At 41.7% G+C, this 11,528-nt stretch overlaps 2 protein-coding genes across 4 annotated transcripts; one reads left to right on the plus strand and one right to left on the minus strand.

Moving 5' to 3' along the window:
• Positions 1-55: 55 nt before the first annotated feature.
• On the plus strand, positions 56-7,486 carry LOC116715679 (uncharacterized). Of its 3 annotated transcripts, none has more exons than XM_032556291.1 (8): positions 56-336; positions 1,458-1,707; positions 2,818-3,076; positions 3,148-3,246; positions 3,644-3,976; positions 4,924-5,250; positions 5,560-5,892; positions 6,489-7,486. In XM_032556291.1, the coding sequence occupies exons 3-8, from the start codon at positions 2,860-2,862 to the stop codon at positions 6,602-6,604; spliced, it is 1,425 nt and encodes a 474-aa protein (XP_032412182.1). In that variant the 5' UTR covers positions 56-336; positions 1,458-1,707; positions 2,818-2,859; the 3' UTR covers positions 6,605-7,486. The 3 variants fall into 3 exon arrangements, with proteins under 3 accessions (XP_032412182.1, XP_032412180.1, XP_032412181.1); XM_032556289.1 differs by having other exon boundaries at positions 58-336; positions 2,834-3,076; XM_032556290.1 differs by having other exon boundaries at positions 58-336; positions 1,461-1,707; positions 2,834-3,076.
• Positions 7,487-8,474: 988 nt separating this feature from the next.
• LOC116715703 (cyclin-dependent kinase 5 activator 2-like) lies at positions 8,475-11,464 on the minus strand. Its single transcript, XM_032556325.1, has 4 exons — positions 11,349-11,464; positions 10,615-10,983; positions 10,390-10,527; positions 8,475-10,061 (listed from the first exon to the last, which is right to left on the minus strand). The coding sequence occupies exons 2-4, from the start codon at positions 10,855-10,857 to the stop codon at positions 9,609-9,611; spliced, it is 834 nt and encodes a 277-aa protein (XP_032412216.1). The 5' UTR covers positions 10,858-10,983; positions 11,349-11,464; the 3' UTR covers positions 8,475-9,608.
• Between the last annotated feature and the right edge of the window lie 64 nt (positions 11,465-11,528).

Raw genomic sequence — 11,528 nt, forward strand, 5'->3', positions numbered from 1 at the left:
CCAGGGGAAACTGGGAAAATGTACTGAGCAGAAAATATTGATGTTTCTGTTTTAAGATAAATGTTATTTTTGCATTGAACCGTTTTCTGCTGAGTCATCAACTTCCTGGTTGATTCCTTCCAGAGTTTGGCTCGGTTCCTACATCATGTTGGATCTGTTAATGATTTGCTGTTTACAGTGTTAACTCTGCTCTGAAGCTGCTTTCTCTTCCTGTGGTTCCGACCCGTCTGTAGCGGCTCAAAACGTTCTGGATCAGCAGTTCCTGAAGGATTCCTGAGGATTTTTCCCAACTTTTCCTCGGACTTCAGCTGCGTTTAGGTGCTCTGGTCCTGTCAGGTATTTATTCTCATGTTTTTTCCATCCCATAATTTCTCTCAGCCTGAGTATTTGTGCCTCTGTAAGCATATTTGTGCGCTACTTTTGATTATAAGACAGTTTAAATCACATTAGTCTAAATATGAGCGTTAATTATTCTCTCCAAAGATCAACTGTTCAGTAAGGAAGAACTGATGCAGTTCTGTAATTTGTCCAGCAAAGGGCGATGCTGACCAGTTCAGTGACTGTCAGTTTCTCCATAAGGAAGAAAGACGTTCAGAACGATGCGTTTGGGTCACGTTGGACTTTTCAGCTCAGGAATAATTTACGTTCTGAATAGTTTTTATTTGTTCAGCAAAAAGCAACAAAAACTTAAAAATACCAGCAGCTGAAACGGGTCAGAAAGTATAAACTAAAATATTTCAATGATTTATTCTAAATCTGTTGGAAATTATAAATAATCACCAGAATCTGATTAAAGTTTAATTTGATTTAATGAATCTCTGAAAGGTCAATTAAATCCCTGACCTTTCAACCTAGGGTCAAGGGTCACTCTGCTTGAGTTTCAGCTGTCAGAAGTAAAAAAAAACCCTGAAAAATTCAAAAATACTTTAAATCTTTTTTTTAATAGTTGTAGAGGCTGATGGTAGGAAGGATTTCCTGTAGCAGTCTGTGTTACAACGATGTGAAGAAGCCTCTGACTGAAAACATTGTTTTATTCTGAAATCCATAATTTTCTTAACTTAATGTAAAATCCATCATGTTCAGTCGTTCCACAGTTCAAGAATGGAGCAAATTTATGATTAATTTAAGGTTTTACAGACAAAAAAATTATATTTGCATATTTATATACAACAAAGTATTTATCATTGATTACAGTTGAAGAGTTAAAACGAGGATAATAAACACAAACAGAGCTTTGGAAATATTTTTATTTAATTCAGCAACTGTGTTTTTATCTTGCATCAACAAGTTTTACAGACTTTTATTCTACAAAAATTACTCTAGTTTCCTTTATTAAAATATTGTCTATCTAACATATTACTGAAGACATGGAAACAACAAACATCTTAAGAAATAAATCTTCAGTTTCTCAGCATTTTGTCCGTTTTAAAGCCGTTTTTCTTCTTCTCTTGTTTCAGCAGGAACAGCTTCAACCCGAGGCTCTAAGATCAACCAGCATCCAATCGGAGCGCAGGCTGATGGAGGGGGCGGGATCTGAACCGTGACAAACTGGTTCTGATGAACATTTTCGTTTCTGGATCCAACAGAACCGGTTCAGAATCATGTGGAGCCGCCGAGCAGCAGAGAGTTTCACCAGAATGAGTCCAGAAGGTTTCTGATCCGTTTGTTCTGACAGGAAGAAGAAAATGTTCTGGATCCTCCTGCACGGTAAGATCCGGTTCTTCTGGGTCCAGTTCTGCTGGAGCTGAAGTTTATCAGTGAGACTGTTTGGATATTTGTGTCTCTTTGTTGGTTGAAGCTTTGAAGACTAAATAAGCCCCGCCTCCTGCCTGTTTCCTGTCTTTCTATTGGTCCACTGTACTTCATGATGTCAGCTGAAACTGGAGTAAATATTGACAGACTGAGTTCAGGATCTAAAATCATTTTTCATAACCTCTGCCTGTCAGCTGCGGTGTTTTCTGTTTATATAAAAGTTTATTGATCAGCTTTAAGTTCAGACGTTCATCTCTATGCAGATGATAAAGTTCTTTATGTGTTTGTCCATAAATATCTGCAATTTGTTACTAGCACAAGTCATTATGCTCAATGTTCCCAAAATTAAATCAACATATGGAGAAATATCTTGACATTCTGCTGCTGAAAGACACTGGAATGAGACTCAAAAAGCTCCTTTGTATCAATAAAAACTTTAAAGATATTTTAAAGAAGATCTGTCTGAAAAATAAACAAATTTAAAGCTGCAGTTTGTAACTTTTCTAAAATGTTTTTAGATATTTGTTGAAGCCGTCATGACAGTTTATTATGAGACAATCTGTGAGAAGATCAATCTCCACTCTGAGCTGCTACTGCTGTTTGGTTGTTTCTGGTGCTTTACTTCAATCAGAGCCAGGAGGAGGGGCTTAGCGCTGCCAATCAATCTCATGTACCAGGTGCTAAATGTGATAATTTTGGAGAAACAACTTACCATTACTGGAAAATTGTTTATCAGCTGTCATCAGTGGCTACGCTAGCTAGCTTTAGCATTCAGAGAAAAGCTGGCAGCACCACACCAGATTGACTGACAGCGCTAAGCCCCGCCTCCTGTCTCTGATTGGTTGTTTCCAGTTAGCACTGGGAGATCACAGAGGAGCTTGATTTATTTAATTTTTCAGTTTGTCTGTATGATAACAGACTGTGACATCATGGAAACAGTTTGAATAAATATGGAAATAAATATTTTCCATAAAAGCTTTAAAGTCAGATTTATCTTTTGTTTTTGTTGCTTTATGACGTCAACATTGTTGCTGCTGCTGCTTCATAAGCCCGTTGCCATGACAGCCGTCTCTGTGCTCAGTGTCCCTGCTGGTCCCTGCGGTCCAGATGCTGGTTCTGAACGGTTCTACAGAGGCCTGGACCCGATCCAACCTCAGCCTGCCCACCGCTAACACAACACGGGGAGATGAGCTGACGGATCAGTACCAGCTCAACAGAACCACAACCGCCGCTCCGCAGACAGGAAACCTGACCCTGAACGTGACCTTTGACCCCAGAACCTCCACAAAGCAAACCTCCACAAAGCCAACGCCTCAGGTCAAAGGTCAGGAGCTAACCTGCTGCTGCAGCAGCTGACGGCTCGCAGATGAAGATGTTGCTCATTTTTCTCCACAGAACGGTTGTGGACCAGAATCCTGCTGGGTGCTGTGATGGTTCTGGTTCTGATGGCTTCTGGAGGCGTTTGCTGGTATTTTAGGCACAACTTCAGGAGAGGTGAGTCAGAGAGACCAGAACAAACTTCCACCACGAGTTCAGACCCAAACCCAGCCGGGTAGAGACGATTTGGACCAGAATAAACGAAACATTGACCAACATGTTTGATTAATATAATTTTCTCAATTGGTGACTGAATGTTGGTTTTATGACTTTTTATTTCTGTTTTATGATCTAAACCAAACTTTTTGTCATGTGAGCAAAAACTGAAAAGTTAAAATTACTTCCAGGCCAATTAAATGTTTATTTTATTGCCTTATTAAAAGAATGACAGGTCATTTCTAATTACCCAAATTTTATTGTTTTTGTTTTGTTGTCAGAATTTGACCATTCTTGACTTGTTCAAATCGTTTCAGTCGTTTAGGTTCCTGTGAAGCTCAACTTCTTCTCCTCTCAGATTACACCAAAAGCATCGAGGCGGACTCCGGTCAGCCGTTCGTCCTGCTGCCCTGCAGGACCAACGTTCGCCTGCCGAGGGACGCCAGGGTGGAATGGACGGATCGCCACGGCAACAAGGTCCACGTCTACCAGAACCACGACAGCGTCCCCGAGATACAGATCCAGTTCTACAGAACCAGGACGGAGATGAGCGTCGACTCGCTGCAGACGGGAGACCTGAGCCTGACCCTCAGGATCCCCACAGGCGCCGACACGGACACCTACACCTGCCGCGTCTACAGCCACAGGAAACGCGTCCTGATGAAGAGACGGGTTCAGCTGCAGGTCAAAGGTCAGCTGATGGGTTGGGGTCAGAGTTTCACATAAACCGAGATGTCCATTATCAATGCTGCTCAACCGTCATGGCCGCCGCTCTTCTTCTCTCAGGTTGCCATTATGCTACAGCAGTTACCATAGCAACACGACTCTGTCCTCCGGTCTGGTCTTTGGGTGTTTCACTTTTATCACCAATATTTCTACCATAAATGGAATGTTTATAGTTTTAATAACATTTAGACGCCTTTATTAAAAGTCAGTATTATGATAAAACTGCAAAAACTAAATGTTAGCAAGTAATTCCAGTCTAGTTTCTAGTGTAAACATTGTGCTACACTTGAAATAGGATGAAACTAAGTTACAAGTAACATTTCAGCCAAATCTAGGAGTTTGTTTAAGTAAATAATTCCTTAATATTGAGGAAAAAGTTTTAATTCCATTGGCAGATTGTTTCACTTATAACCAATCATTTCCCACGTAAAAGTTATAATTTTTCTTCGATATTAACGAGTTATTGACTTAAACAAGCTCCTGTGTTTTTCCAAAAAGTTACTTGTAAATTAATTTCATCTTATTTTAAGTGTAATAATATATTTTCACTATAAACTAGGCTAAATACTTGGTAGTATTTTGTGGTTTTGCATGTTAGAGTTCATATTGCTGATCCAGAAGAATCAATGCTGATCTTTAAACAACCTGGAGCTTTTCCCAACACATAGAAACAGTCTTCTTCCCAGAGACACGCTGTCACATGTGGCATTCCTCAGCATGTTCAGGCGTGTGGAAGCTGCCATATGAACTCATCACACTTCTTCCTTCTCAGGTTTATCAGTGCAGAACATTTCAGCAACAAGGAAGTTCAACAACATTTTTAAAAAGCTAAAACTGCAGATTCACATTCTCTCAATCTAACTCAGACTTTCCTGAAGCATTCTGGGTAATCAGCTTTTGCTGTTCTCTCAGTCCAACAGGTGGAGGTGGATTCAGGTGCAGACAAAGTCCTGCTACCCTTCCACACCTCAGCCAAGCTGTTCAAGTCTTGTAAAGTTGAGTGGAAGGACAGTGAAAACCAGATGGTACACGTGTTTCAGGACGGTTCTGACCGTCTGGAGAACCAGGACCGGTTCTACAGAAACCGAACCGAGATGAACAAAGACTGGACACAAACTGGAGACCTCACTCTGACTCTGAAACACCTCACCTACGAAGACAGCAACATCTACACCTGCAGCATCTTCAGCCAGGAGGGAAACATCCTGTACAAGAAGCAAGTTCAGCTCAAGGTCGAAGGTCAGTGGCTGGAATCTGACAAAAAGTTTGGACACGCCTGCTATACTGACTGATTTTATCAAAAGCTTAAATAAGTTTCATTTTTGTTTAATATTAAATATCACAACAAATATTAATGAACAGGAAGAATTATAATGTTTCTCTGTTTATCCCGGACGAGCCCCCAAAAAGCAGATCAGCTGTATTTCTTTAAAGTAAAAGAGGAAAACGTTGTTGAAATCTTATCAGTGACGTTTGGTTTTATATCCACAGACATCAGTGAGTGAGAAAAAAGCAGCAGCTGATCTTTGTTGATCTTTGTTTTCTCAGACTGTCAGGTGGAGGTGGAGGAAGGGGCGGAGTCAGTCCAGCTGCCGTTCAAAGTGGCACCTGATCTCCTTAAAGGCGCCAGAATAGTGTGGTGGCGCTACGACCCGAAACCGGTGGTGATTGTTCATGTTTATAGATTCCTTTCTGATCAGCTGCAAGAGCAGGACCATCACTACAGAACCAGAACCAAGATGAATGAAGACCTGCTGCAAACGGGAGACATCAGCCTGACCCTGAGCCGACCCGCAGCCGGCGCCGCAGAGAGCTACAGGTGTGGCGTCTGGAGGAAAACGAAACTGGTGGCGTGGACCACAGTTCTGCTCAAATACAAAGGTTAGTCTGCAGTGCATCAAATTTCAGTGGAAATTTTGGTATTTTAAAGACTAAAATGACAATAATTCATACAAAAATAATGAATTATTATTAAAAAATAATAAAATCAAGCAAAAGAAAATGTTTCCAAATCTGTTTCTTTTAATAAAACTCTTATGAAACTAATAAAACCTGCAGCTGTGTGTCTGGTCAGTTTTTGATTAAAACCTGTTTGTTTTTCATTCAGTGGGTAGAAAATCCAGAAATGTGGAAATACTTTATAATAAATAATATTCATAATCTTTTCTGTCGGTTGGCCTGGATCTGTGTGTCCTCTATGCTTTACACTTTGCCTACCAAGATGGCGCCGGAGATGTGCGACACACAGGAGTCCGACTGAATCTACATTACTGTCAGATTGAGAATGTTGGTTTAGTAAAACAGGCAGAAGCTTTTTACGCCTCGTTCCTGTTTTGTTTACAAAAACAGAGAAATGGAGAAAATGTTTCGCTCATCCCAGGTTCATGACCAATGGTCTAGTCAAAGTTCTCAGAATTTGAATGTTTCATTGCAGTTTGTTTCTTTGTTCTTCTGATCGTTGTCCGTCGTCTCTGCAGGAGGAGAGCAGGTTCAGGATGAAGATCCTGGAAACAGGGACAGAAGCGACTCCATCGACATGACGCCGCTCATGTCTGCCGAGTCCAACGACTCATTATTTGACGTTCTGACGTGAAACTGTGATGTCACTTCCTCTTTCAGAGTCTTTTAGCACATTTAACTCTTCAATTTTCAGTTCAAGAACAGTTGACAAAACAAAAGCACTTTCTAAAATCCACCAGGAATTGAACCAACAACCTTCTTGCTTGAGATTGGTTGGCATCATCACTCCACCATGAAATCTTTTACTCTTCAGATGTTTCTTGTAGCAAATTTATCTGTTTTTATTCAACATCTCTGAACCTGCTTTCTGTCATCTTTACTTTCCACGTGTAACTCGGTAAAATCAGCCTTTAATTAGGCCGTTTCCTCTAAATGCATCACCGTTATGTTTAATTTGACAGTCATCAGAATCACATTCAGCTGGTAACAGGTTTCTACTTCCAAACTACTTCCTGTTTCATCCTTTTTGTTCTTTCTGCACTTTAAGGCTCACAACACAAATATGTTTAAGATCTGAACCCAGTGAGTCTGGAGCCATGACGTTTGTCATGAACTGAACTGTAAATTAAATTGTTGAGTTGTGAATAAAATGTTTGTTTATGCTAATTGGTTAGCTGGCAGTTGTTAACTTTTTTACCTTCTATGTTGAGTTTAACTTGGTAAGTTAAATGCATGCTGTGTAATATTAATGACACTTAAACTTGAGAAAAATTGAGTTACTGGTTTAAAAATGTCTGGTTAACTAGTAGGATGATATTTTACTAGTCCTGTTTGTTTAATGCAGTGGAAACTGAGCATTTAATGGGGAAATTTGTGACTGTCTTTCGGCATCTTAAGGAAACCTTGTGCACATTAATATTGAAAGTTCACTTCAGTATTGTGTATATATTTCTGTTTAGTTTTTTATGATGTTCACTTACTTATTTTTAGAAATACATGGTACTGAAAACAATCATTATTCTCTGTGTTGTTTTTATTCATTTCTGTCATCAGCTCCGGTACTCGTTCCTATGCAAAACATCTACGTTTTACTATCATGATCAATTATAGCTTACTTTTAAAAACATCAGTGGGAGTCAGAAACCAGCTGCAGCTCTAAAACTCATCTCTATATTCAGAGCGGGGTTTGTCGCCCTCTGGTGGCCATAGTTGGAACTACAGTCCGGATGCTGCGTTATTTATATGTAAGCGGCTGCTGAGGCCCCGGGGCCCCCAGAAAAATCAATAATCTATATTTGATCATGTATTCAGAAATTATTCTTTATATCGGCAAAAAGAAAAAAATAAATTGTTCTTGGGTTCCCCCTGGTGGCCGCCGTAGATCAGGCCTCAGCGGTAACATGAGCTGCGGTGAAAGATGAATATTTTTTTTAAAGTTAGCAGAACAATGTCGCAAAAAGGATTAAAAAGGATTAAAAAAGAAAGAAGGAGAATGGAAAAAAGACAAGATAAAGGTATGTTTTAATGTGTCTCGGTAATTTAATGTTTATTAAAAAGATTAGTGGAGATGCTAACACGAAATTAGCTTGATGGCGACCATGAACGGTCCAGTTCAGCAGCCAAACATTTATGCTACAATGTTTGTATTTGTGTGAAACTGAGTTTTAACTTTAAATGAATTAATTCTCTATATTTCTGAGGTTTTTTAGATTCAAAACGGAGTGTTTGATAAAGTTTGACAACAATAATTAAAACTTTTGACTAAATGTTTTACATCAGGCTACATGGCTACTGCTAATCTTGAACTTGTTGAAAATTAGAGCTGGACTTTGACTAAGGAAACAAATATACAGGCCTCAAGGTAAACAACAGCTACTTAGAAATAATTATTTCAATTATTTTAGTTGGAAATGTAAAAAAAATCCTTAATTTACTAAAGTAAAAAGAGTTGGGAGGAGAACTGCAGAAATCTCCTCTTGTTTTTTAAAAACCATTGATATGTATTTTGTTGATTGTTTCAAGTTTATTTTTATAAAATGGGACATTACATATTAATGAACATTTACATGCAAATGCATGAAATTACAGCTCATGTATTTTATATCTTTAGTCCCATTTGGTGGGTTGATGTAAATAATGATTAAAAATAATCAAATTAAAACTTCATAGATGAGAAAAGGAGGTATTTAAACGGTTGTTTAATTAGACAGTCTATAATGTTTCATTCATTTTCACTTGGTAAGTAATTTAGCATAGCGGTGATAAAAATTGAGTTGTATACAGTTAAGCTATGCTAAGCTAACAGGCTAGAAAAATAAATAAATCTACTGCATAGTTTTCACAGATCCGTGTTTGTTTGGGTAAATAAATAGTTTTGTTCTTCAGGTTTTGGTGCTCTGTTTGTAATCCGCTGTAATCTTGTGCTGAATTCACACCAGCCCTGTTTAATCCGCTTCAATCCGAATCCAGTCCATTGGCCTAGTCAAAGTACGGTTCGTTTGGGGAGGTGAGAATGCGTCATCAATCCTCGGTCTGGATTCGGTTCGAATGTGAACGCCAAGCGGGCTGCAGACGGCTCCACAAGCAGGAAGTGGACTACGGCGCAGGGCATTCTGGGTAATACAACCAAAACAAACGTGCTAGCCAGCGCTAGCAGGAGAAACGACTCATGGTCTTTAGCCAAAGACTAATAACCGATATAATCTGACATCTTTCCATCTGGTTCCTTTTGGTGAAGAAGGAAGTTTTGCTCAGTGTCTTTAGTGTCGTTTCCTTCAGCGCCCCCACAGGCCAGGAGGGGAACAGGTTTTCAGCTAGTTTGGATTGTTTGACCCAGTTCAGTTTGAAAGAACCAAACCAGCTGAAAATGTAGCAAATGTAGCATTTTGATTTCCAGTAGAACCGGGTCTACCGGACCATCAGGTGTGGAAACAGCCAGACTCAGATGAAGTGTACTCTGGTGTCCTGCTGTCCGGTTCTGAAGCCCAGAGACGGATCCGTCCAGGCCTTCATCTGGACCTATTTGTACCTGAGGAGGTTCTGGTGAGTCAGAACCGGTCCTGAGAGTTTGGTACCGGTGTAGGTGCCATGGGAACCTTAACAGGAAGCTGCATCAGCCCTGGGTGGGTCAGGCTCTCTCAGTCCAGATCGTCCATCCTCTGGTCCGTCGTCCTCTGGGTGCCGCCGCCGCCGCTGCCACCGCCGCCGCTGCTGCCACCACCGCTGCTGCCGCCACCGCTGCTGCCGCCACCGCTGCTGCCGCCGCCGCCGCTGCCGGAACCGCCGCTGTGTCTCTTCAGGTCCTGGAAAACCTCGGTGAAGAATCGCGGCTCGGCGTTGAGGCGCAGCATGTCGGCGCTCCGACGCTCGATGACCTCCAGCGCTCGCTCCCAGAAGACGTCGCGGCTCGACTCCACCAGGAACGGCTTCATGGGGTAGGAGATCTCGTTGCCCAGGTAACAGTAGGCCAGGTAGAGACAGGTGAGGAAGGTGGCGTGGAGCTCCTGCTCCGAGGCCGTGTCCTCGTCCACCGCGTCTCTGCAGAGCAGGTAGACGAAGACGAGGCTGGCCGGGCTGAGGAAGCCCTGATGCTGCAGAGAGAGAGACGGTGGAAACGGTTCAACGTACCACAGCCTATTAATGCCACTGTAGATAGAAAAAGGAGTAAATTTCCACCAAAAAACTCAGAAATTTTGTAGAAAAACTTTGACATTTTGTAAGATCTTAAATTTAAAATCTTTAAACTTTTGGAGTTCAGAAATTTTAAAGTTTTTTCTAGAAAATTTCTGAGATTAATCTCAGAATTGAAACATTTTTTGGTGGGAATTTTGGACTTTTGGAGCTCAGAAACTTGGAGAACACAGTAGATCGGATCCAAAGGTCAGACCAACAACAGACGGTCCAGAACCAGAACCTGACCTGCCAGCCCTGCAGCAGCAGCGCTCGCTCAACGTTCCTGAGCCAGACGACGATCCGATTGGACGGGAACTCCTTCAGCTTGACGCAGCGCCGGCGCAGGAAGTCGGACAGACAGTGAAGAAGCTCGCCTGTGGAGGCCTGCATGTTTCAGACAGCAGAAGAAGAAGAAGAGTTCATCAGACGGGACCAGGTTCTGGTTCCTGACTGACCTGAGCCGGTACCGACCTGAACCACCAGCCTCCTGATGCACATCTGCTCCTCCTGCCGGGGCCGCGCTCTGACCTTGGGGCCCTCGGGGGCCGACTTCCCCCTGGAGCCCAGCGCCGCCAGCCGCTTCCTGCAGCGCAGCGCCTGCAGCAGCACAGAGCGCCTCTTCTTCTCCTCCTCCTCCTCAGGAACCTCCGGCAGCTCCTTCAAAGCCGCCGCGGCGGATCGGCAGCCGGGAGGCAGAGAGAGCAGCGTTCCCATGGCGACGCCGCAGAGAGCCGCCGCAGAGCCGCAGCATCCAGGAGGCTCCGAGTCCGTCTGGAAGCTGCTGCAGCGCCCTCTGCTGCTCAACCAGAACACAGCAGGCTTAGGGCTTTGGACCTGGACCTGGACCTGGACCTGGACCAGAACCAGAACCAGAACCAGAAGAGAAATAAAGTATGATGGAAACTTCCAGAACCATCAGAATCCAATCTTTTGTTTCGTTTCATTAAGATCCAAGATGCTGCTGCTGAATCTAAATCTAAAATGTTTTTAAACTGAATATTCAGCTCTGACAGAACTAAATATCTAATTAATAAACTAAATATTTAGCTTGGATAAACATTTAGTTTTAAAATAATTATGTTTATATAAATCTGCCAACTCAGAACTAAATATTTATGGTGCTATATATACTGTAGTTAGAAATATAATATTTTCAGAGCTAATATTTAAGTTGTAGTTAAATATTTAGTTGTTAAACGGTGTACCTAATAAAGTGGACGGTGCGTCCAGTCTTCCTGTTAGTTTAGTGAGTTTCCAGCAGAGGGCGCCGATCCACAGAACATCAGGAGTTTCCTCCATCAAAACTCTTTCATTTCTTTTCATCAGTTTGATTTTAATCTGAAGATGATGAGATTAAATTTAACATGAATTTAAATTTAATCTGC

The sequence above is a fragment of the Xiphophorus hellerii genome, chromosome 24 (assembly GCF_003331165.1).
Source record: "Xiphophorus hellerii strain 12219 chromosome 24, Xiphophorus_hellerii-4.1, whole genome shotgun sequence".
Lineage (NCBI taxonomy): Eukaryota > Metazoa > Chordata > Actinopteri > Cyprinodontiformes > Poeciliidae > Xiphophorus > Xiphophorus hellerii.

Coding starts and splice junctions, on each gene's coding strand:
- LOC116715679 (XM_032556289.1), top strand. CDS start 1,686: ATGTTCTGGATCCTCCTGCACG. Junction 1,708..2,833: donor GTTCTGGATCCTCCTGCACG/GTAAGATCCGGT, acceptor CTCTGTGCTCAG/TGTCCCTGCTGGTCCCTGCG. Junction 5,251..5,559: donor AGTTCAGCTCAAGGTCGAAG/GTCAGTGGCTGG, acceptor TTGTTTTCTCAG/ACTGTCAGGTGGAGGTGGAG.
- LOC116715703 (XM_032556325.1), bottom strand. CDS start 10,857: ATGGGAACGCTGCTCTCTCTGCCTCCCGGCTGCCGATCCGCCGCGGCG. Junction 10,528..10,614: donor TCAGGAGGCTGGTGGTTCAG/GTCGGTACCGGC, acceptor TGAAACATGCAG/GCCTCCACAGGCGAGCTTCT. Junction 10,062..10,389: donor TGCTGCTGCAGGGCTGGCAG/GTCAGGTTCTGG, acceptor CTCTCTCTGCAG/CATCAGGGCTTCCTCAGCCC.